The 27050-nt window shown below is 41.5% G+C and overlaps 1 protein-coding gene across 2 annotated transcripts in view; it reads left to right on the forward strand.

Annotated features, from left to right (window-relative positions):
- The window catches only part of LOC112258097 (follistatin-related protein 4-like), a 201948-nt gene that overhangs the window by 15919 nt on the left and 158979 nt on the right, over window positions 1-27050 (forward strand). For both annotated transcript variants that reach the window (XM_024432208.1, XM_024432209.1), the window contains exon 3: window positions 11672-11705. In XM_024432208.1, coding sequence (XP_024287976.1) covers window positions 11672-11705 — 34 coding nt within the window. The remainder of the gene's footprint in view (window positions 1-11671; window positions 11706-27050) is intronic.

The raw sequence follows: 27050 nt of genomic DNA on the forward strand, positions 1-27050 counted from the left end.
CATGTGTATTCTCTATGTGCAGAGAACAGGTTACTCAGGCAAACAGTCATGGTGCTCATTTAATAAAGTTATATCAAAGCTGAATCAATGTCTGTGAGATCACATAATGATCACAGTATTCTACATAACAGAATATAATAGCCAAGTATAACATTTTTGTAAGACACAAACACCACCACAGCATGCGCCACTAGGAAAAATACACAGGTAGGCTATGCTACGGTATCCAGATTGTCATACTGTTCCTTCATACAGACCTTGTGCCATACTGGGATATTCTCTAATACCGGCACTGAACACAAGGGGTACTATTTTTAAACCCCACTGGGCCTCTGTAATCTGAAAGTTAGCAATGCTAGCAAATACATGTAGAATTCCATAGAGAATGCTAACAGAATGCTAATGAGCGGATTGCGAAAGTTTTATACATTCTCTGACCTAAACTATTTGTAGGACAGACAAAGTTATACAAGTAACAAAAAATGCTACTCACTGTTTGTTGCATGCACAAAACAAATATTAGACAGCATGGCTCTTGATCCAGGAGGGGATTCTCTGCTGTTAATAAGTGAAGCTTGATTTTGGAAGAAGCTAATGCTTTAGGTAGCTAGATGGCTAACTAGCTACTAAATTAGCTAACCAAATCCAATTGCATAGCATTTAGCACATTTTAGACAGTTAACTTAATAGCTATTATATCTAGCTGGCAAACATTTAGTTGTGAATTCCATAATGTAACTAGCTGGATCATCTGGCGCGTGCAGCACAACAGTGAGTAACTCACAAGGCTCCGGTCTCTAATTGTTGTGTGCTTGTAAACAAACAACACGTGACAGTGACTACTGTTCATTTTTCATTCTGAAGCTTATATGACAGGTGAAATGAAGAACGCAATCTTTATCTCCCTAACGTATTGCACAAGTTGACTGTAAGTATTTATTTAAAAAGTACCTACAAATATTCAAATGTGTAAAAAAAAACTTCAAAGAAATAGTTAACGATATTGACGGTATTAAAAAATTTCCCGTGGCTATTTCCAAATACCCTGGTATATGGTATACCGCCCAAGCCTAGTTGCCACCACTATTTCAATGTCATTTCCCGACCTAGAAAGAAAATGCTCATTTAGGTTCCACCTCTGAAGAATGACGAAGGCTACTTATACATATGAATTGAGGGGAATTTGGGAATTGGGAATGTCCATGTGGAATTGATAAACATCAACAAATAGGGCACTGACAGCTGTCAGTGTACCTAGTTAGCATGCTAACCTTATCTTAGCTAATGTTGTGTGTTATTGCTGGTTATTTTCTTTACTACACAGTATTCTAAAGATTAGCCAGCTTGCTGTTTTGCTGGTTCTGGATTTGTTATTAGCATTGATTTAGGGAAAACTAAGCCACAGATGGAAACCACTGGCCTATCTTTGACTTTGCCATCCATTGTTATCTCCAAAGTTGTGTCATCTTCCATAAAGCTGCTGGCAGGCAGCAAAGTCAAATCAGCCTGTGCTCATGGTTCTCACAGGGGAAGTGAAATGATAGGCTACAATGACTTTTGCTCATGATCATGCACGCCACAAATGACATGTCACTATATATTCCTTGAATTTCATATCACGGGTGCCTCTTCATTATCTGCTAACGTTACGCCAATGAAAGCGTGTAGTGAAGCAAAAATGTTGTGGTAAAAACCATTCATCCTGCAAAATGCTAAAAGTTGGTCCGAGTCTTTCCTTTCCGCTGTATGGCGTCTGATAGAAAGGATCCTTCTTTGGTCACTCTGTAGTTAGATCAGCTGATCTCCATTCCTACAGTCACTACATAGCCCCAGAGCGTTCTTGTGTAGGTGGAGTAGTGCTGGGCTACACAGGGTCCTAACAGAGGCCATGGCCCCAGACCTGAAGGAGATCACAATTCACTTCAGTATCTTCGATAAATCTGAAATCGCTACAACTATTTAAAAACACAATTTAACTTTAATATACACAGGGGTGGCCAAAGTAATGTTTTGTACCATTCATAAAATGGTTAGATATTATTTTAATAGAGACTAGCTCAAGAATAAGTGAAAATGTATAAAATAGCCAATGGATTATGATAATATTCAGGTAAAAACAGAAGTTTGCACCCCCTATTTAGATTTTCTCCATGGCTCAGACAGTCAAGTGGACACAAGGCCGCTTGGCTCATCTCAGTCACGAAGAGGAATAGCTTTGCAGCTGTTTCTCATTAATTAATAATGCCATGCTCGTGGGTGGTAACATTTGTTTTTAAAACAGCCCTGAAATTAAACGTAGGCTGAAAAATAATTTGTACGTCATATCATAGGAAAATATACTGTATTCACACTGGGCAGTTTGATTTGTCACTTCAAGCCTAAATATAACATACTTAAATCATTGTGAAACATCTTGGGTAAGCTCTGGTCTTCGTCTTTCAGCTAAAGAAAGTGAATTTCTTCCGGTGTGGGTGTTTTAACACCATCTGCTTTAAAATTCATTCACTCCATAAATCAAAACAACACTGTAGGCTACTTCGAAACAATACTGTATGACTCAAGAAGATCTCAATACGTATCCTCATGAAACTAATTGAGTTTAAATGGTTACTATGCAGAATGATGCTGCATGGATGTCTCACCGGTAAAACTATCATGCACAATTGAATGCAGTGTTTTTGTCTTAAAGTAATGTTATACTATACTATTATAATTGGTTCGGTTATGTAGAATACTCTGATGTTTATGTAATCTTGCAGACACTGATTCATCTTTGACCTAACTAACACCACCATTTTCTTTTTTCATTTTTTATTTATGGGTTGCCAGGGGAACGCTCCAACATTCAGTCATCATTTACAAAGGAAGCATGTGTGTTTAGTGAGTCCACCAGATCAGAGGCAGTAAAGCTGACCAGGGATGTTTGGTTGATAAGTGCGTCAATTGGACTATTGTCCTAAGCACTCAAAATGTAACACGTTCCTTTGTGTGTCAAGGAAAATGTATGGAGTAAAAAGTACAATATTGTCTTAAGGAATGTAGTGAAGGAAAAGTAAAAGTTGTCAAAAATATAAATAGTAAAGTAAAGTAGCGGCACATTTTAAAATGCATTCATTAGTCCCTTTGCCCGTTGCCGTGCAAGTGTCAACTCGTCAGACGTCATGAAACGTAATCAGAAGTGTCCACTTAAATTGAGGGCTGAGGGGAGAGGGTTTGTCATTTAAGTGTTTGGAGTGTAGCCTACAAATGCACACGTTTGGTGCTCTTGTAGGAAGCAATCACTCCCCTATTGCTGACTACAAATGATCTATAACTGGGCTAATATCTCACTAACTAGCAAAGGATATGAACAAATGTACACACGTCGCTACATGTCGCTCTCGCTTTGATCTCAAAACAAGCACATCCACTCTTGACCGCTCGTATTGTAAAAAAATAAATAAAACATTTGCAAGTAGGCCTACTGCAGCTCAGATTGGTTATGGCACACCGGTCTGTGTAGAGTACGGGCCTATTGTCAATGAAATCGTGTCCTACCCTGATGCGTTCTGCCTACAACAAAATATCTTTCATAGTTAATTTTGTTTCGGTATGTTGCACTGAAAGTGGCTAATATTACGTTGCTTCGATCACAATTCCCACAGTAAAGGGAAACGTTGATAGTGTTCCCAGTAAAGGGAAAACTCAATCTTGTGCTTCTCTGCTCATGCTTATATTTCATCTGCGGTAGTCCCGGGGAGCTGCGCGCAGTTTAGATGGAACATTGCTCGTGATGTGTATTTTCAATTGGACTGGATAGGCTTTTATGATAAACAGAATATTATCAGCACTGGGTGCGCAGAGCAGCAAGGATTCTAGGCAGACAGGCAGGCTCTGCTCAGGTGTTGTGCTGAAAATCTCCCTCCTGCCCCCCTTCTAATTTCCTTAATTTTGTGGCTAGAGTCAAATACTTCTGTTGTACACATCAGGTTAGGCAACCGAAATGAATAACGAATGTATGTGTTATATTAAACATAGAGGATGGAGTAAAATGTTGGCAGGCAATAAACATTTCAGAACAGCTATGGCTGAATTATTATCCTTACACTTTCAAAAATATTAGTCAAAGAAGACATGGGAGAGATTACGAATTTTGAGAGATTTATTTATAGAGTAATACAAATCAGAAGCGGATTTAGGTACGGGCGACATGGGCAGCCGCCCAGGGCGGCATCTTGCCGGGGGTGGCACGAGGCGCCCCCGGGTGCGGGCGGGCGCGGGTGCTGAAGGGGTGCCATACAGGGTGCCATACAAGCTAGAAACGCCACATACACTTGAAACAAATACCCAAACCAAAAAACCCTTTCTGCTACTAAGATCAGTGAAATGTAGGCTAAACTGACAATGGAGTGAAGAGCAGAAATCTCAACTGGCAAGCAAGTCGCAGCAATGAAGAACTCGAAGGGGGGGCTCAACACCGGCAAGGTGGCAGTAAGAGTGAAATAGCTGCAGTAACAATATGTCTACAGAACCCCGAATCATTAGTTTTGCTTTAAAATGTTTTTCAGCAGTGTGCCACGAGTGCGGCACAATGTCAAATATGTAATAGAAAAATAGAATAAAAGACCGGAACCACGTCGAACTTCAAAACTCAGATCCAGTGATTCAGACTCGTGACTCGAACATTGATGACTTGACATGAATTTAGCCATAGGGACTCATGACTCAACTCTGACTCGAGCACGGGGGGCTTGGGACTAGACTCGGACTCAAGGTTTAGTGACTCGACTACAACACTGCCCAGAGCTATTATATTAAATAGATCTCAAACTCATTCTCAAACTGGAGGTGTTTCCAGATTACTACTAGGCAGGCAATGACATGGACGGGGCACGTAAGCGGCAGTCTGGGGGAAAGTTGTCCACTCCATGAGTGGAGTGGCCTGGGCACGTGGCTCCATATTAGCAGTGAGCCTGCATCCTCTCTTACCCTGACCTGTCTTGCCCTCCCATAGGAAAGCGATTAGCACTTTAATTAGGGAAATATCTGGGCATGTAAGAAGCTCTTAAAAACTCAGTGGAACTCTTTTGTCTCCCTCCATCTTCAGGAAGTATGGCACTGTGATTACAATTAATAGGAACACTTAGAGGACAAATCATGCCTGTAAATATCAGGGAAAGCATGCAGCAACGATGCCCAACTCTCCCACTAATGACACAAATGGAATGCTGGGGGAACTTAGAATTCAGGGGAAAGTAATTTGTCAGTTGAGATTTTCCAAAATTTTCTGCTGCCAGAAAGCTTGTTACTTTAGTATTTGTCATAGTAAGGACTTCCTTGCGGAAAGGGAAATGGCGATACCTAGTCAGTTGTACAACTGAATGCATTCAACTGAAAATTGTCTTCCGCATTTAACCCAACCCCTCTGAATTAGAGAAGTGCGGAGGGCTGCCTTAATCGACATCCAAGTCTTCAGCACCCGGGGAACAGTGGGTTAACTGCCTTGCCCAGTGGCAGATCAACAGATTTTTTTAATATGGCCAGCTCAGGGATTCGATCCAGCAACCTTTCGGTAACTGGCCCAATGCTCCTACTCTCCAGGCGACCGGCCGCCCCTATTGATGTCATTAACATGGTCAGATTGGATGTTATATTTTTGCTTATTTCCTGTATCAACTGATGGGTACACAACACAATTAGATAGGTCTATGAATATAGAATATAGTGCTACTTGATTTTCACCATTTCTGAACAGCTTTCTCATTAACACATCAGACACATACAGTACTTGGCTTGGTGTGATAGCCTTGTGTGAATTTAATCTGATACAGTGCCTTCGGAAAGTATTCATACCCATTTTAATTGTTCCACATTTTGTTGTCTTACAGCCTGAATTCACAATTGCTTAAATATATTTATCTCTCATTCATCTACACACAATACCCCGTAATGACAAAGTGAAAACATGACTTTAGAAATGTTTGCACATTTATTGTAAATTAAATACAGACATCTAATTTGTATACAGTAGCAGTCAAAAGTTTGGACTCACCTATAGTGGTTCCTCCTTTAAAAGTTGCGAGCTTGTTTCGCCCCCAGGCTCTGTCAGGTTCGCGCTCAGGCTCTGTCGCAGCCGGCCGCGACCGGGAGGTCCGTGGGGCGACACACAATTGGCCTAGCGTCGTCCGGGTTAGGGAGGGTTTGGCCGGTAGGGATATCCTTGTCTCATCGCGCACTAGCGTCTCCTGTGGCGGGCCGGGCGCAGTGTACGCTAACCAGGTCGCCAGGTGCACAGTGTTTCCTCTGACACATTGGTGCGGCTGGCTTCCGGGTTGGATGCACGCTGTGTTAAGAAGCAGTGCGGCTTGGTTGGGTTGTGTTTCGGAGGACGCATGGCTTTTGACCTTCGTCTCTCCCGAGCCCGTACAGGAGTTGTAGCGATGAGACAAAATAGTAACTACTGACAATTGAATACCACGAAATTGGGGAGAAAAGGGGGTAAAATTAAAAAAAATATATATATATTTTTTTAAAGTTGCAAGCCTACACTGCAGGACTTAGAGGTACCCAGCATCACGGCTTCATTGCTCCAGACCACCACAAGGGGGAGATAGAGCACTCATTATGCATTTGGGTCCCAAGGTTTTTATATGACCAATCATATCAAGTGGTTCCAATGATGAATTTGATGCGGGCCACCCGTCCCTGGTGACTTCAGCAAAGATGGCTGACAAAACATCACGGGGAAGCAAATGTATGTCGTTATAACGTCATAACGAGCCAAGCAAAAAACATACAATTGAGAGGATGTTAGTTAATGTAGAGACCAACGTGCATATTTTTTTGTCATAAAGTTAATTTACGAAAATCGCTATTTAGCTTGTTTTTTTAATCATCCATATCCAATACCAGATGTATCAAACTAATTCATTATAGCAAGCAGGGAGCAGGTTTCGAACCAACATTCTAGCCTGAAGTCCAGCACGCTATCGACTGTGTCCAAATGTATTAATTGGGGTTGGGGCCAATTGTGGCTAAAACACGTATCAATTGGAATCTTTAACGTGGAAAAGGGGAAAAACTATTATTATTAGTATACCACAGGCATAGCAGGGTGGGCTATTAGCTGAACAATAGACTATTCAACCTTTACAAAATAATTGTCCTCCCCATCTTGAGCTAGGTGTGAACCCACCCAGCAGTGGCGATGCGCACAGGTTTCTCCTTCGCCTTCAACCCCTTTCAATGCGTGGAACGAATGTGGGTGTGGTCTATATAAGGGTGCTAATTTAAAAAACTCACAAAAGCTCTGACGAAGGCCGTGAGGCCGATACGTAAAGCTTATTAAAGATTATACGTGATACGATCAAGAGCAGTGTTCGGGTTCCTCTTTTTCCTCATCTTATCCAGCTGTTGCCATGCACCTGCAAAAAAGATGGCTCAGATGTGCGAGTGCCTTTTGAATATCCACAGTAAAACGAGTCCTATATCAACACAACCTCAAAAGCCACACAGCAAGGAAGAAGCCATTGCTCCAAGCCACCATAAAAAAGCCAGACTACGGTTTGTAACTGCACATTTGGACAACGTTCTTACATTTTGGAGAAATTTCCTCTGGTCTGATGAAACAAAAATAGAACTGTTTTGCCATAATGACCATCATTATGTTTGGAGGAAAAAGGGGGAGGTTTGCGAGCCGAAAAACACCATCCCAACCGTGAAGCACGGGGATGGCAGCATCATGTTGTGGGGGTGCTTGCTGCATGAGGGACTGGTGTGCTTCACAAAATGGCTGGCATCATGAGGCAGGAATATTATGTGGATATATTGAAGCAACATCTCAAGACATCAGTCAGGAAGTTAAAGCTTGGTTGCAAATGGGTCTTCCAAATGGACAATGACCCCAGCATACTATAAAGTTGTGGAAAAATGGCTTAAGGACAACAAAGTCAAGGTATTGGTGTGGCCATCACAAAGCCCTGAGCTCAATCCTGTAGGACATTTGTCGGCAGAACTGAAAAAGCGTGTGCGAGCAAGGAGGCCTACAAACCTGACTCTGTTACACCAGCTCTGTCAGGAGGAATGGGCCAAAATACACCCAACTTATTGTGGGAAGCTTGTGGAAGGCTACCCAAAACATTTGACCTAAGTTAAACAATTTAAAGGCAATGCTACCAAATACTAATTGTGTATGTACTACTATTATTCTGACATTTCACATTCTTAAAATAAAGTGGTGATCCTAACTGACTTAAAACAGGGAATATTTACTAGGATTACGTGTCAGGAATTGTGAAAAACTGAGTAAATGTATTTGGCTAAGGAGTATGTAAATTTCCGACTTCAACTATATATTTATATATAACATTTCTTACCAAGCCGTGATGCCCGCAGATTACAGATTGCCTTTGCCGATCGCTCATCATCTTCATTCATCAGTTCGTCAATGGCTTAACTAGTCATTGACTCACTCACGCTTTGAAAAGGGCGAGGAACGAGATGGCGTCAGTCCATGCCAGGCACACCTGTGAGCTCTGGAACTCCACCTCCGACAGGCAGAGTCAACATACACTATGTGGCGGGTTCGTCAGGTATACTCTTTCAAAATGCAGATGTTGATTTAGTTATGTATCCATAACGAATTACTATGGGAAGAAATATCAGTGATTTACAGAAATATTGGAACAAAGTTGTCTAATGAAGGCAAACAATTTATAATCCTCCAATCCTGTAGCCTACTCCCAACGGTCATGTTGTACATCGCCATATTTTCCATTCCGTCCTAACATAACCCCTGAGGGTTTCGTTTTCCTCTGAATAGAAACACCATAATATTAATACAATTAATTAAGCCAAATTTCTTAAAATCAATCCCATATACTATGTTAATTTCAAAACAGGTTTTAAATTCTCGGGTAATGCCAGTACAGGATGACTGGTACATGCTTCGCAAAGATGCCCTCTGGTGGTCAAACTAGCAATAACATGCAGTAACAGAAAAAACGTCTGAGAATTAATTAACGTGCCACAGAATGCTGCAGCAGCACGCAAGGTGTCCCGCAGTATGACACAACTTTTAAAGGAGGAACCAATTTAAGAGTGTGCAAAGCTGTCATCAATGCAAAGGGTGGCTTCTTTGAAGAATCTCAAATATAAAATATATTTGGATTTGTTTAACACTTCGTTGGTTAGTATATGATTCCATATGTGTTATTTCATAGTTTTGATGTCTTCACTATTATTCTACAATGTAGAACATAGTAAAATAAAATAAAAACCTTGAACTAGTAGGTGTGTCCAAATTTTTTAAACTCTTTGGCCTGAATGCAAAGCGCTATGTCTGGAGAAGACCAGGCACAGCTCATCATCCGTCTAACACCATCCCTACCATGAAGCATGGTGGTGGCAGCATCATGTCATGGGTATGTTTTTCACAGGCAGGGAATGGGAGACTAGTAAAGGATGGATGGAGCCAAATACAGGCAAATCCTTGAAGAAAACCTGCTTCAGAGTGCAAATGACCTTAGACTGGGGGAAAATTACGTTCCAACAGGACAATGACCCCAAGCATACAACCAAAGCAACGCTGGAATGGCTTCAGAACAAGAATGTAAAAGTCCTTGAGTGGCCCAGCCAAAGCCCAGACTTGAAGATTGCTGTTCACTGCAGCTCCCCATCTAACTTAACAGCGCTTGAGAAAATATGCAAGGAAGAATAGGAGGAAATCCCCAAATCCAGGTGTGCAAAGCTGATACAGACATTCCCAAGATGACTCAAAGCTCTAATCGCCGCCAATAGGGTGTGAATACTTGTGTAAATTATATATTTTTTGTATTTATTTTTCAATACATTTGCAAACTTTTCTAAATACATGTTTTCACTTTGTCATTATGGGGTTTTGAATTCAGGCTGTAACACAACAATAAGTCAAAAGGTATGAATACTTTCTGAAGGAAATGTATACCCTTGGCAATTGAAAGGTTATTTTCAATTTTATCTTCAGAAATTGCAGGTATTCAACTAAGGTTTATATTGTACAGTCTGCTCTTCCTTATCAGAGTCTAATTGTTGCCGGCCATCTGTCTGCTATCGTGTGTGTGCTGTCTAGCGAGCTGATCTGGCACAGGTAGCTAAATCACACTGTTGGCTTAAATTAAAGAGAGTGGATAAGCATATGGACCAATGAATGAGATTGGCTGCACAGCACCCTTATAGGGGAGGAACAGAGGCATACGAGAGGCATGTATTCTACCAGCATCCATAATGATACAGCTTGGGCTGAATTGCCCTGCTGTTACAATTGTGCCTCTCCCCAAACCAAAGAAATGTGTGCATGGGTGCTGTGTGATGTTCAATTACATCTAGCTAGGGAGTTTAAATGGAAGCTAAACTGCAGAAAATACACAGATATTGGCAAGCTGATTGAGTCTAGACCTAGAGCATATATTTGTGTCTCTCTAAGAGCGGACAGAGTTTCCTCAGTGGTTCTGAAACCAGTGACAGCCTCTAATCAACTGAATAAACAGGACCCTCTTGAAACGATGGAAAACCCTTGATTGGTGCAAACGCTTTACTCTGCGATGATGAGGATTCACGTCTGCAATTAAGACAGGCAGATGGCATGAGAGGAGGGTTTGACTTGGCCCAAGTCTCTAATCACACGGAAGCACATTCTGTTGAAAGGCAGCGGCGTCTCTTCACAGAGTCTCCAAGGACCAAAGGGCTCTCTGCTTCTGCTGCCAAGAAGGCTATCAGACACATATGCTTTATCTGTCGAGCTCATTACAAGCCCGATTTAGAGTGAGGGACGCATCACGTCAAATATGGTGGACAACAGCTGGCATGCAAAGATGTAAGAGGAGACATTGTTTTGGTTTCATGGGCTGCGTGTGGACATACAGTGAGTCCATGCTGTTTGCCTCCTTACTATACATAAGCTGCATATTGTATGACATGGTTTCCAAAAACAGAGGTCAAATGTACTGTGCACTGGCAACAGAGACCTGCTATTTCTACACCGATGCTAGAAACAGCATGACCATGTCAAACGCAGCAAGACGTCATCTATAAAACACTGAAATAGTACTTGGCATTTTCAGTCCTATTACAGCATGCACAGGTTGTTGGGGCTTTTTGCAATGTCATCTACATAAAGCTACTGACTTGACGACGGTACAGTAGAAGATCCCAGTGTCATGCTTTACTTTCAGCTCTCTATTGTTTTAAACCCGCTCAGCCTGCAATGATTCATTTCGACTTCCTTACTGTGACCCTTCAGAGTGATTTCCATCTATTTAAATTCCCCGGCTCTTATTGTGTTTGGCACTTTAATTATGCAGATATCTTTGCCTGGCAGTGGGGGATGTACATAATCCCAACAGCTGCTCTGAGAAGCCCAAAGTGGTCTTTGTTACTTGCACTGCGGATAAATATGAACTTCACAGGCATGTTGCTTCTTGAGCTCTACATCATCCTGACAGATATCCAGGCAAACTGGGATGACACCTGTCATCTCGCAGGAGGATGAATGGATTTACCTCAGAAACAGTGTGAAATCTTTCTCAATTCGACTGGTCTTTTCTCAGAGGGGAAAACACACATTACATGTGGCACCACATTTTGCTGAGAAGCACACCAGGGTCTTGTCTGAGGCCCATAGTAACACTTTGTGTTGTGCTCTCTCTCTTTGCAGAAGAGTGGAGAAGCTGACGGAGTTGCCGATCCATGTAAGTATCCTGTAATCAACCAAACTGCACCACTTAAATACAGTATGTTTATCGATGGCATAAACCTTTTACGTTGGTGCAGGTTATGTGAAAAGCATTGATAGTACATTCTATAGAAGCCCTCTTTGGTGAAAGCACTCAAGGTTTTACATAGTATCAAACCTACTTCTACACCACTGACACATCTCTTGTGTTAAAGATGATCATTTAAAATCACATTTGGGCGACTCCACACCAGCGTGGCCCGGAAATATTTTTGGTATCGCAGATTGTTCTGGCAATTTACATAACTTCATTGGGAGGAAGAATGTTTAACATGCTTTTTACATTCGCATCACCATTTCTGGGTGGGGGGAATCCTAATGAAAGTGGCCGTTCAGGTGCTTTTTGGACCTATACAGTACATGCCTCCTGTAAGACCCTATGATCTGTGAACCGTACATGGTACAGACAACATCTGTCATTGTACTCCTTATGGTGTGCTCTAAAATATGTAGTGTGTCTATACTCTGAAGAAAGAAAATTCACATGAATGTATCCAACATTAAAAATATAATTATTCCTTTCTCAAAAGTACCTTTTGTGATTAGATTTGTTTGTTGTTGATATACTCTTCAAACACATAACAATTTCAGAGTAGGCTCTCTGCTACTTTTAAAGAAATTATACATTTACACATAGAAATAGACATTATAGGTCATTAACCAATCACAGCCCTCCTGTAGGATTGCACATTCAGTAAATCACCAGCAGAGGGAGTTCCCTTTGAAATTATTTTCCCATTCACCTGTGTTGGTGGTGCTGATAAAATGTATCATAACTTTAAAAGTAGCAGAGAGCCCACTCTGGAAATGTGATGTATATTGTTTAAAACAATATGTCAAAAAAGGATACTTTTATATATTAATATTAATCATTTTAATGTTGAATAAATTCATGTGTAAAATTGTATTTCAGAACCTGGCGATACTCCGTATTTTCGAGCACACTATTAGGAGTATAACGACACAAAGTTGTTACCTGTATATAGTCTGGATCACTGGGTCTGACAGGGGGAATGCATAAGTCAACAACAACAAAAAGGCCTAAATGGGCCGCTTTCATCATGATTTATACGGTATCCTGCTATAATCACATCGTTGCAGAGATGTGGTCGGTACTGCAGGGCTCTACGTCGGCGGTGGTGTTCTATTGCTGACTGGGAGATTCCAAGCTGTGGAATAAGGAAGATGCAATGCTAGGTCTCCGTATTGTCATGCTCTCAATACACCAAACAAAAATATAAACGCAACATGTCAAGTGTTGGTCCCATGTTTCATGAGCTGAAATAAAAGATCACAGACATTTTCCGTACGCCCCAAAAGCTTATTTGTCTCAAATATTGTGCACACATTTGTTTACGTCTCTGTTAGTGAGCGTTTCTCCTTTGCCAAGATAATCCATTCACCTGAAAGGTGTGGCATATCAAGAAGCTGATTAAACACAATTGCATTTTATCTATGGCAATTTGAATGCACAGAGATACCGTGACAAGATTCTGAAGCCCATTGTAGTGCTATTCATCCGCTCCCATCAACTCATGTTTCAGCATGATAATGCACAACCATGCACGCCCAGTGGTGGAAAAAAATACCCAATTGTCATACTTGAGTAAAAGTAAAGATACTTACATAGAAAATGACTCAAGTAAAAGGGAAAGACCCAGTAAAATACTACTTGAGTAAAAGTCTAAAAGTATTTGGTTTTAAATGTATCAAAAGTAAATGCATTGCTAAAATATACAAAGTAAAAGTATAAATAATTTCAAATTCCTTATATTAAGCAAACCAGATGGCCAGATTTTCTTTTTTTAGTGTACGGATAGCCAGGGGCATGCTCCAACACTCAGACATAATTTACAAACAAAGCATTTGTGTTTTGTGAGTCCGCCAGATAAGAGGCAGTAGGGATGAGCAGGGATGTTCTCTTGATTAGTGTTCGAATTGAACCACTTTCCTGTCTGCTAAAGCATTGAAAATATAACACCATACCCAAACCAGCCGGGCGCGTGCATCATCGTGTGCAAATTGATTTTGTCCCCCCACACCAAACGCGATCATGACATGCAGGTTGAAATATCAAAACAAATTCTGAACCAATTATATTAATTTGGAGACAGGTCGAAAAGCTTTATACATTTATGTCAATTTAGCTAGCTAGCTTGCAGTTGCTGGCTAATTTGTCCTATTTAGCTAGCTTGCTGTTTCTAGCTAATATGTCCTGCGATACAAACGTTGAGTTGTTTAAAAAAAACTTGAAATACACAAGGTCCTCTACTCTTAATCCACACATACAACAGTCAACCGAATCGTTTCTAGTCATCTCTCCTCCTTCCAGGCGTTTTCTTCTTTGGACTATATATGGCGATTGGAATCTAACTTTCATAGTTACCAACGACCAACCGAACTCAGTTCATCTTTCAATCACCCACGTGGGTATAACCAATGAGGAGATGGCATGTGGGTATCTGCTTCTATAAACCAATGAGGAGATGGGAGAGGCAGGACTTGCACCGCGTTCAGCATCATAAATAGAACTGACTTCTATTTTAGAGCTTGGCAATGCAGATGCTCGTTGGCACGCACGAGCAGTGTGAATGCAATAATTGAATAACATGTATAACATGAATAGTATGTTTAAATTTATTTTGCGATGAGAGCAGTGTGGTCAGCATGCAGGGAGTACTTTTGGGTGTCAGGGAAAATGTATGGAGTAAAACGTTGTCCGAAAAAACAACTTAAGTAGTACTTTAAAGTATTTTTACTTAAGTACTTTACACCACTGTCCATGCCCCTACTTATTCAGTTATTTTAATTGACTGGTTTCCTTGTATGAACTGTAAAACCTTTGAAATTGTTACATGTTGTTTTTATTTTTGTTCAGTATAGTTTCAAGATCACAGCCAATCTTAGTGTGCATTGGAATGTTATATTCAAATGTCCATTGGAATGTAATATTCAAAGTGTGTTTTCCTGTACAGTATTTGTTGTCGATGTGTAGTTTTTTTGCCCTCACAACAACCCTTTTGTGTATTATAGCACATAGGCTGTGTTTCTGACCTTAGAGAGAGTAGAACAAATGGCAAATGGCTTAAGTTAAGGAAACAACACCTCCCGGGTGACAACATTCTTCATTGCCATTTAAGGACAGACCAACAGTGTTAGAATGTGTTGGAATTATTCACTTGGTGTGGTGATCCATCCGTCTCCTGGGACTAATTATTCACTGTCTATTTGTATGCTAAACTTCCCCGCCTTCAAAAAAGCATGTCTTGTCCTTTATCCCTTGTAAGGGAATAACTGCAGATCTCTCTCTCATCCTTTGGCTAACTGCTGCCTTGGTCTCTCTCTCTCTCTCTCTCTCTCTCTCTCTCTCTCTCTCTCTCTCTCTCTCTCTCTCTCTCTCTCTCTCTCTCTCTCTCTCTCTCTCTCTCTCTCTCTCTCTCTCCATGGGCGAGGTTTTTATTGTCGTGTCTGTGCTACTCACTTGGAGATGACGGCATTAATCAAATTGCCCCGGGTTTTGCTTGAGAGACGAAAACATTACCTGGGAAAATTGTGGTGGTGCAAACATGGCGTGGTGGTCTTCTGTTGGCTCAGACAGGAGTCATAAATAAATGACATTTCACTGGCTAGCAGCACACAACAAGCAACGGAAAAGGTCAGGCTGTACAGAGAACAGAAGCAGAATGAAATGTAACGTGATCCCCAGACATTTTACCTCTATTGTTTAGGTCATATGCTAAATTTATATTGTCCATTTAGCTTATGAATAGGTGGTGATTCATTTGGCCTTGAGTGCTTAATTTATGAACCTTTTACTGAGGATTAATCAGGGTTCGTTACCATCACAAATTAAACAATGGGAAGAGGCAAACCAAGTTCAGCAGCCCTGTGGTTCATTTAGACGGTAATTGGGTGGGAATTAGATAGGGCAAGGGAGACAGAGGGACTCTCTAACAAGCTGGAAATGACTGGAAAGGTAGAGGCAGGAGGAGAGGAGAGTAGAGGGGAGGAGGCTATCCTCACAGATACCAAGGTGTGAGTGTTTTGTCATTAAACCACCGAGCCAGATAACCCATCTCTGTTTCAATTCCACAGATATTCTCCTTCCAGGTCTTAACACATTAAACGAATTCAAATTCAAAAGGAATGTGAAGTGTTATTGCTCCAAAACAGTCCTGCTGTTACAGCCCTCTTTTTACTCATGTATAGGAGTTCTCAGTGAACATTGGAAATAGGCTACATTGCCTGCAAATAACACACGTTCTCTGTGTGGCCTTCAATTAAACTCCCAAGATTTGGGAGCGATCCAGATAGACAGACTTTCAGGTTCTACTTCAGAGAGTCATCTCTAATGATTAAAACTGCCGCTATGGATCATTTCACTACTGACGGTTATGTCACTATCAGATAGTCACGTCATAAATCTCAAGAAATATGATTTCATTATGTTGAAGAACAATAAAGATTACTCAGCATAGAGTTCATAAAATACCGCACAGAAATCACTCCATCAGAAACGTAATCAAAATAGTTAAATATAATAGACTTTTGTGAAATGCCCCCACCTTATAGATTTTCTAAATACACTTAGAAGCCCTCTGAATGGCTTCTGAGTTGTGATTTTCCCCATAAATGTTCTGATTTCCAAGTCCATTCTGATCAAGCCCAGGAATTACAAGCTTTCGCCCAGCATCCCTATACTCAAATTGAGTAGGTACAGTAACACTACTTTGATTCGACTTAAAGTATGAAAGTTAAAGACAAAGGGAGTTGTACCAAAAGCGTAAGCTCTGTACTTAGCAATGCCCTGAGATCCAGTTGAAGGGCTTATGGAGGGCACATCATACTCTCTGGGGATTTGGAGAGCCTTACATTGGCAGTGAAACTCTGAATAGCACTTTCCTCTGACTGGGGAGAACTGGAAGGAACGCTGCAGTGCATGTTTGGGCTGGAGATATTAACACAGAACACGCTAAGATCTCAGAAAGAAACGGTGGGAAAAATGACACAAAGATGGCTGTTATTTTAAGGGGGCTAAAAACAACCTTGCAACTTGGCTTTGATCTCTAAGCAGCTTGTGAATTACAATTCTGTTCTGCTTTACAAGGCTAAAGAGACCTAACGCTGCCATTATTTGCATACTTAACATAAGGATAAGACGACAATATCTCATTCAACAGGTTAGGTTTGCAAGTACAAGTCATCATCGCGTGATATATTTTGAAATCATAACACCATCATTATGTATGTCAGTGGCGGTTGGTGCCATTTAAGATGATGGAGGATTATTATGATTTTTTTTAATGAACATGGCCTTATTTTTATTGCAGCATATTGGATGACTGTCATTCATATTCCATTCACCCAGTTTAATGTAACATCGTAACAACATGATACTCTAATTTTCCCTGTACCCATCATGAAGTTGCTACAACCTACCCTATGAAGGAAAGTGTACAGTGTAGGTGCACGCGAGAGAATTTTGAGTAATCAAGGTGGCCGACAGTGACATATTCGATACCGCCTTGCACACTCCTGCCTGCATCTAGCTGTTCTAGGGTGTAATCATTAGTCCAACAGTTGCAAACAGTAGTTTCTATTGGACAAATTCAGGTATGGTTATCCCCGTTTTGTTCCATTTGCTTCAGTTTAAAAAGCGTTTTCCAACAGAATTGGCGCAATGAATACACCCCTTTCACTTTTCTTCTCGCATCTATCTATGCTCTCTCCTGCTCTCACCTTTTCCCTTTGCTTGTGGCAAAAAACATCAACTGCCTTTGACCAGGAGAAGAAACCGTCATATCATGACCGCTAACCGCTACACATAGCCTACATCGTTGTCATGTCATAGTCATCATAGCTACTAGAACTAATGCATTAATAAACCCGCTACAATCATGCAGTATAGTCTACAGTCAACAGTAAGCAGTTACACCGGTAGGCAATACATTAATCAAACCAAAAGCTTACCTTGACTTGGAAGAGTTAGTGTTGGATAGCCACAGTCAGCTAGCTAACATAGCATCCCTTTTTGTTTGAGGCAGGTGTTTGAGTAGGCAAACTAGCTAAGTGCATTCAATGCTAGCTAAGTAAAAAAATATATACTACAAATTATAGCTAGCTCTCTCTCTCTTTCACTCCCTCTCTTTTGTTTCTCAGAACCATGAACCTCCCAAGTTTTGTTTTGTATTGAAATTAATGTACCACAGGATGACAGGAGCTAGTTGTCCTCCGGCTACACCACGGCGCTGCCGAGGCTACTGTAGACCTACTGTATTTATTATCATATGTATCTACAAAGGATAATTTTTAATGTTTCACTATTCTTTTTTAAATGAAATTCACTGAGGAGGATGGTCCTCCCCTTCCTTCTCTGAGGAGCCTCCACTGCTGTATATGTGATCTGTGATCATATGAAGAAGGTAATTGAATTAATGTGGAAGTGAATATAAACACAATAGCCTGTGTGACTTGAGCCATCTGTGAGGTGTTCACAGATGAGACAGGTTGTGATTAGATTTGCATTGACTCACACTGCCTTGTCTCCGGAGGGACAGCAACACAGTGTTTTCAGCCTGAGCAGTTAGGTGGCATTACCCCGAAGGTACACTTTTTACCTTTATCTTGAACTGTATTGCCTGGCATCAACACACACCCTGCTTTATGAGGTGGGAAAATAAATGATTGCCTTGAATTCCTACAGTGTGTGCTCTTATCTTCCCTGCTTCTCTGCCTGACGGAGTTCTGAGACTAAGTTATTGAGATGGGGATCTCATCCGGGCAGCAAGGTCCTTAGAAGCACTTTGTCACTCTGCAAAGGACAAAGCATATTTGCATACCTCAGGGGAAGTGGAAATATTAATAAGATACTGTCAAGTCGGGTTATGTGACTCAGTAAACACATTCTCTGCACAATGCTTGCATATGCATTTGGTGTCAGAGACACAGTGCTATTGAAACAGTCGGAGGGAGTTTTTTCTTTGTCAGATGTGTTCATTCACGTTTTGACTGAGACTGATGCTGCTGGTGTTTCCTAGGAAAATATATCTCAAATGGTCTTTCTGAGAGAGTTTCATAGTTCAGCTAGAGCGTAAATTCCATATGTGACCAAACCTTCTACAACCACCAGCTGTAGACTGCAGGTCGAGTCAGAGAAGATAGGCGTATAAACGGTGTTGACGAAGACGTTGTCTATGTTACACTTTGAAGAGTGTTCAGGATTTTTCTTTTCTTTTAAGTCATTGCACTTTGCAAAGACAAAGAGAGTGACTTTGCCGAGCACTCCCACTCAGAGATATCCACACAGAGTGCATTCTTTTGTTCACAGGGGGACAGACAGACGTGCCTCAGGCTGATGGCTTAAGGCCTAGTGATTGAAAATCACAAACTCAAAACCACTGAATTGTGCTTATGTGAGGTGAAAATTTGTTAAACGAGGCAAATAATAGAATTTGAACGGTTTTAATACAGTATTTGTATTATCTACATAATTTTCTAAATATGACAAGCAATTACCAGTGTCTTCATTTTGGCAGTCTGGGAGGATATGAGCTTGCCAAGATGCACGCTTTGAATGTGTGCTTTTCAAATTCAATACGCAATTTGTGCGTCTCTGAAGCTCTTTAGCTACGTCCTCTCCTTTTGTGTTCTTGGCAAGTCATAGCATAAAAGCACCCTGGTGCATCTGACAGAGACAGTCTGATCTTAGCAAGCGATGCAAATATTCTACTGAGATTCGTCCAAAAAATAACACCATAACATAAAACAATACCGTCTGTGTTGGATCCTTGCTATGGTACTGCATTTGTATCGTGTCCATATTTACTGTTCGTAGAACCTTCGGGATGTGAATCCTGGTATGGAATAATAACCAGCTATAGAGCTATACCAGTGGATGGGTAGCTCCTTTTGAGAATATCTGCGAGTGTCTGGAATTAAAACACTGAATTATTTATAACTCAACAAACGTGAAACTGGCTCAGGTAGGTAGCAGGGAGAGAGAACACCCACAGCACTAGCGACAATAACTAATTATTTCCTGGTTTCCCTGGTTACATCCCAAATAGCAAGCTATTCCCTATATAGTGCACTAATTTTGAAAGTAGAGCACTATATAGGAAACAGGGTGTCATTTTGGAAGCATGCCCTGTTTGTTTTGAAAACTGTGTGGGCTAACAGAGAGAGCACACAGAGAGTATGGATTCTCCCTGTGTTTTAGAAGAGAATTATAGAAGCATGCTGAATGAACGTAAGGAAATTCTCATTAGCCGATGATTCACTTGGAATCTCTCAACTCATTCCCCCCCCCCCTCCTAAAACACACAGCAGTGTTCAGAGTGGTAATGCCATATTGGTGGCACATCAATGCTTTTTGCCCTCTACACTGAGTTCACAAATCATTATGAACACCTGCTCTTTCCATGACATAGACTGACCAGGTGAATCCAGGTGAAAGCTATGATCCCTTATTGATGTCACCTGTTAAATCCACTTCAATCAGTGTAGATGAAGGGGAGGAGACAGGTTAAATAAGGATTTTAAAGCTTTGAGACAATTGAGACATGGATTGTGTATGTGTGCCATTCAGAGGGTGACAAGACAAACGAGTTAAGTGCCTTTGAACGGGGTACGGTAGTAGGTGCCAGGGGCACCGGTTTGAGTGTGTCAAGAACTGCAACGCTGCTGGATTTTCACGCTCAACAGTTTTCCGTTGTATCAAGAATGGTCCTCCACCCAAAGGACATCCAGCTAATTTGACACAACCGTGGGAAGTATTGAAGTCATCATGGGCCAGCATCCCTGTGGAACGCTTTCGACACCTTTTAGAGTCCACGCCCCAATGAATTGTGCCTGTTCTGAGGGCAAAAGGGGGTACTCAATATTAGGAAGGTGTTCCTAATGTTTTCTACACACAGTGTATGATATACAATGATGTTCTCATGTTATATGGTCCCATTATGTCATTTTGACACTGGTCCAGGTGATTTGGTGGATGACTCTCTCACACTCTCATACTTTTGTAAACTGCAGTTGTGAATATGGATTTAGCATTTAACAATATAGGACGAGGGAAGTCATGCATGTAAATGCTTGCTCCAGTATCAAATTCCCTCTATGGGAGAGCATTGAGGCTCTGAGATCCAGTGGCCTGCATGGTAAGAGTGTGACAGAATGCCAAATGTCTTAAAGTCTCCCTCTCTCGCTCTGACTGATTGACATGGAAGTCCTCTGTGTGAGTTATGCGTTCACATAATATTATTATAGTCTCGGAGAATGGTGCTTGGAACCAAAAATAGGCAGGAAAAGGCACATTATCAATCCGATTCTTGTCTTGGTCAGTCCGAGTGTTAGTGGCTGTAAGTGAGAGAATGCCAGTCAGCACAATCAGTGTCAAACTCTCCCTCCCATCCTCCCGCCCACACAGACTTAAGTTTCAGGGCTGGTTGTTACCATGCTCAATCCTCACTGTGGCAACACTCTAGCTACACAGCCATGCTAGCAAGGAATGCCCTTTTCTTTTGAGTCTCCTAATTGTCATTTGACAATTCTGTCTTTTGATATTTTTATACAGTCTTGTGATTAACTTTAAGCACCGAGTTTTGTACAGTGTTTTAGAGTTATTTGCGCTATTAAATAATTATTTTTGAGGACTAAATATCTTCTCAGAGGAGGGATCATATTGTCGGGGATGATGAAGAAATATGTCTGTATGATGCAGTATGCCATACCACACTGGGCTGACTTCAAATATTTCCCCAGAGGTTCTCTTCCCATCTCGACTAACTCCATCTACCTACCTCTACCTACCCATCGCTCCTTTACCATTAGACCATAGTCGTAAAATAATATTGCTGGTAAGATCAGCTTTAGTGCCTTATGTGACAACCCAAGGCATTTAAAAAAAATGGGGAAACATGTATTGTCGTTTCGGTGGAGTGGAGATGTTACAAAACATCCCTTGCCAGTGGTTTGTGTCAATGTGGTCTGGTGTTTCAAATGGCACCCTTTGTTCCTTTATAGTGATTAAATGTTACTAGATTAAATGTTGACTTAGCTCACAAGGCCTATGTTTATGTCATCAATCTGGTCTTCTTTGACATTTCATTTCATTTTAGCCATTTAGCAGACACTCTTATCCAGAGCAATTTACAGTTCGTGCATTCATCTCAAGATAGCTAGGTGGGACAACACCATATCACAGTCATGGTAAGTTCATTTTTCAGCAAAGTCAGAGCTAGTAAGGGGGGGGGGGAGTCAAGTGTGAGTGTTAGTTTACAAAAGGCAGGAGAGGGTGCTGTGGGATTAGTGTTTCAGATGTTTTTGGAAGATGGGCAGGGACTCTGCTGTCCTAGCTTCATGTGGAAGCTGGTTCCACCATTGGGGTGCCAGGACAGAGATGAGCTTGGACTGAGCTGAGCAGGAGGGCCAAGGGAACAGAGGTGGCAGAACGGAATGCTTGGGTTGTGGTGGAGGGTTTGAGCATAGCCTGAAGGTGGGGTGGGGCAGTTCCTCTTGCTGCTCGATAGGCAAGCACCATGATCTTTTAGTGAATGCAAGCTTCGACTGGAAGCCAGTGGAATGTGCGAAGGAGCGGGGTGACATAGGATAACTGGGGAAGGTTGAACACTAGGCTGGCTGCAGTGCTCTGGATAAGTTGCAGGGGTTTGTTGGCACAAGCAGGGAGCCCAGCTAACATCAAGTTGCAGTAGTCCAGACGGGAGATGACAAGTGCTTGGATTAAGACCTGTGCTGCTTCCTGTGTAAAGTATGGTCGTGCTCTATGGATGTCGTAGAGCATGAACCTGCAGGAGCAAGTTACTGCTTTGATGTTTGCAGAGAACGACAGGGTGTTCTGGGACCAACCGTGATGGAGAGGTCTAAGAGCAGCTCAGTCTTGTTCAGGTTGAGCTTGAAGTAGTGGGCAACATCCAAGCTCAGATATCTGCCAGGCATGCAGAGATGCGTTTTGCCACCTGGGTGTCAGAAGGGGGGAATGGAGAAAAGTAGTTGAGACCATGTGAGGATACGAGGGAGCTGAGTGACTTGGTGTGTAGAGAGAAGCGGAGAGAGCCTAGAACCGAGCCCTGGCAGACACCGTTAGTGAGAGTACGTGGTGCAGACACAGATCCTCTCCGCGTTACCTAGTAGGAGCGGCCTGCCAGGTAGGATGCAATCCAAGAGTGTGCAGAGCCTGAGACTCACAGCCCTGAGAGGGTGGTCGGAGGATCTGATGGTTCACGGTGTTGAAGACAGTGGATACATCTCGGAGGATAGATCTGTTACATTCCCCAGCAAGAAAAACACAAATAAAATAAAGAAGAGGCGAATAAAATAAAAACCCTGAAGATCAGATAAAGGATTGTTTTTCTAGAAATCAAATAGGGAAAGCCAACTAAAGGTGCCAACCTTCTACACCTCTAAAGACAACTGGAGCACTGGGCCAGCCACTCTAAAATATCACCTGTGCCAGCACAGGTGAAACACCTTCCGACTAACGAGATGGTGTCACACATACTGACTAACCAGGTGACACCAATCGGTGCTCCCCGCATACTAACGTCCAACCTAGAAATATCAATGGAATAAACTAATTGGCCTTACCACGAACATGTGGATTTCAAGGAAAAACTCCTGCAATATGAGACTCCAGCAAATGAGACGGTCTTTGGTGGAGCTCAATTTCTGCAGGATATGGGTAAACGAGAAGGGTTATGATCGGTATAGACAACATAGGGGTAAAGGCCGATACATAAACCTTGATGTGTTGAAGAGCCAGTACCAAATTGAGCATCTCCTTCTCGATAGTCAAAGAGTGTTTTTGATTTCCGACCAATTTCTTTAAAAAAATACCCCACAGGTTGCTCAACATTGTTATCGTCTTTCTGTAGGAGCACAGCCTCTGCTCCTACATCTCTGGCATCGGTGTACAAAGCATATGGTACGACGGGAAATCTGGAGCAGCTGGCACCGATGCAGAGACCAAAACGGTCTTTGTATTTCTCTATTCTGTAGGAGGCTAACACGAACGGAAGACAAAAGGTAGGAGAATAAACCGTCAGGAGTGACATTTGCATATGAGTCTTTGGAACACTTAGCAGTGCCAACACGGTCCACACAATCGTCGACCCCGGGCAAAGGGTTTGGGTCCGACTTAGTAACGGCATTGAGTTTCCGAAAATCAGAACAAAACCGCAGAGACCCATCCATCCGAGATGCTAATATACAGGGCGAACTCCACGGACTGTTCCCATGTTGTGTAATCCCGAGCTCAAGCATTCACTCCACCTTGCTGCGGAGATTCCCTTCCTTTTCAGGATTCACTCAATAGGCATATTGTTTGATTGGGGCAGAGTCCCCAATGTCAATGTCATGCTCTAGTAGATTTGCCTGAGTTGGTACATCTGAGAATAAAGCCTGATATTCTAAAAGCAGTGCAACAATGTCACCCTTTTCCTCCGGAGACAAGTATGCTAAAACAAGTTATTTTGAGTATGCTCTTGTGAGGACGGGAGTGTGGAGCACGCATAAAATATTACACTTGAGAAGCACTCGCACTCCCCCTACCTTATTACCTCATGCTGCTACCCCCCCATTCACTGAACCTACTTCCAGCCAGGACAATGCCAATTAGAGACTAAACAGGATATACACAAATGAAACGTTTTACTTCATAAATATCACCTATCTATATGTGAATTATAATAATCTGCCTAGCCAGCAAGTTTTACATTTAAAATACAGTCTAAAACAAATGTTGTTATCCAAGGTAGAAGGCCAATGTTAGGTATGAATTATTTGTGGGTAGCTAATGCTAGCTAGCTTTGAGTTCCTCGTCAGTTAGCCTTTGTTGGTTAGGTTTAGCTAAGTGCAGATTCATGCTTTGTGCATGTTAGTATTGGTTGGGATTATGGTTAATTGTTAATGTCTAAACAATTCACTCCATTATGAAAGTAAACTTTTCACTGCACCATTTACACCTTCTGTATCCTGTGCATGTGACAATAAACTTAGATTTTTATTTTATATAGTGTGTGTTTAACAGGGACAGTAATGTGAAAAACAACATGACCTGCACGAAAGTCAGATTAGGATATGGGCCAAGGACTAGATAGTGTATTTGTACTACTACTTTTTGCTACTACTTTCACATTTTTTTTGTCTTGAAATTTTTTGTTGTTTTCTCCACTAACTTACTCACTTTGTTTAGCACATGGCCTCACATGTGAGCCCTTAAAGAGATAGGTGGAGCTAAGGATTAAGAGGGTGTCAACAATGTTGAATGGGTGTAGACAAAGAAGAGCTGTCCAGTAGGTGTACCAAAAACATTCACAGGACATTTTCTCAAAAGTGGGTTTACAAATGTATCAACTTTCAAAGCAGAATTACCTTCCCATTGTTCCTCAACTGCATTGTATGACATACCATTTGCTAGCGCTGAGTATTTACTTTTATGCAATGTAAAATTACACAATTTCAAATTTTGCTACGTGCAACCGAATCGAGGTGGTGGGTCACATATTGTAGTCAGGCAACATACTATGAGATGTGAATGGACTACATTTCAATCCGAAGTCTGAGTTCACTTTCTCTTGCTTCAGCACTGAACCAGCCGCCATTGTTTTCAATACTTTTTGTGCCGTTACTTGGTTGCGTCACATTACGCCAACAATCCTGGGAATTTCAGTTGAAGCCTGCATCGATGCATGTTTCAAAATGTATGCATCTGTATCTGAAAACTTCCCTCCATGCTCCGTTTTGCATACTTTGATTTGGACTCATACTCTGACTGTTCCGTACTCCAATTTGTGTGCACGGTAGAATGCATATTGAGAAACACCCACTGTATTTAATCCTCAAAACAAACGCTACATAATCATTTACGAATCACATCGTACGAGTCGAAAAAGTGCTTAAGATATACAGTAGCAATCGAGATTGCATTTTTTTTCACACAATTACATGCATTATAGCCTTCCTACCCATCCAGCTAAAAATGCAGTGAATAATAATGCCTCTCCCATCTCAACCCTCTCAGAGGAGAGCCTTCATTCCTTTTGGCAAATGTATTTCATATTCAAACACAAATGGAGCAATTTGTGCAAATAGCATGCGTAACAGTGGGCAGGATGCATCCCAGGTGTGAAACCGTCAGTTAAGAATCCCATCCGCAGAAATAGGCCAGAGAATGAATTAGGCGTGTCATTGGGTAAGGGCATCTGTAAGGGAAAGGAAAAATGACATTTCTGCAGGCATGCATGCATAGGATAAGCATAGTGTGAAATCAGATATAGCACTGACAATTATATGCCACATACACAGATGTAGGATCACTCTTTCTGTTCCTGAGAATTGCAGATGAGCTTCGTGATTTACAGAAATTCCCTGAAAACCTGCACTAACACACGGATATATTATAGTACTTTTCATGCAGCCTACTTTTGTCCAGCTACTAGCCTAACCACTACTAGCGGTGACATAATGGACGAAACGTGAAAATCCTGTTGCTGCAGGATTATTTTGCTACGACAATAATGGTCAAATTAAGATCCTACATGTATGTTGACTTTCACATCAACTGTCATAGTGTAAATGGCAATTGCAATAAGCTAAAGTCATTTAGCTTATCTATAGGAGCATATGCCGCAGATAAACGAATCAACTATAATGCCTTCTAAAGCCCTCCTATACGGTCTAGTATGTCACTGGGTTAGTAAACAGCACAGAGGTCAAGCTGTGCAGTTTACTATTGCTTTTCTAGCACACTATTTCATATACAATGTACAATGTCCTCATATTATATTCATTGGATTAGAGTTTTATATCATAAACACAGGCATTACCATGACTTCTCTGCAACTATGCCTGTTTGTAATCATTACTGTCACTTCAGTAATTGGGATATATAGTTATACAGTACATTCCTGGTTATTGTGTGTGATGTGTGTTTAGTGGGTAGCTGTAGAGACAGCTCTCTCTCTTTCTCTCCGTGTTTGTGAGTGTGTGTTAAAGACCGGCCATTTCCCTCTACAGATCTGAGATCTGCCCTCATTACTCTGGCTTTATTAATCTGAGTGCACGTGGCAGGGCCTCTGTCTAATTGCAATTTACCAACATGACATTGATGACAGCATATGCATTCATAATAGTATTGAAGCAGTTTCTCTCTCTCTCTCTCTCTCTCTCTCTCTCTTTCCCGCTCTCTCTTACACGTACACACACAATCTCTCGCTCTCTCTTTCTCTCTTTTCCATCTCTCCCCCTTTTCTTTTCGGCTGCTGAGAGAATCTGATTTATGTACTGC

This window comes from Oncorhynchus tshawytscha, linkage group LG09 (genome assembly GCF_018296145.1).
Source record: "Oncorhynchus tshawytscha isolate Ot180627B linkage group LG09, Otsh_v2.0, whole genome shotgun sequence".
NCBI lineage: Eukaryota > Metazoa > Chordata > Actinopteri > Salmoniformes > Salmonidae > Oncorhynchus > Oncorhynchus tshawytscha.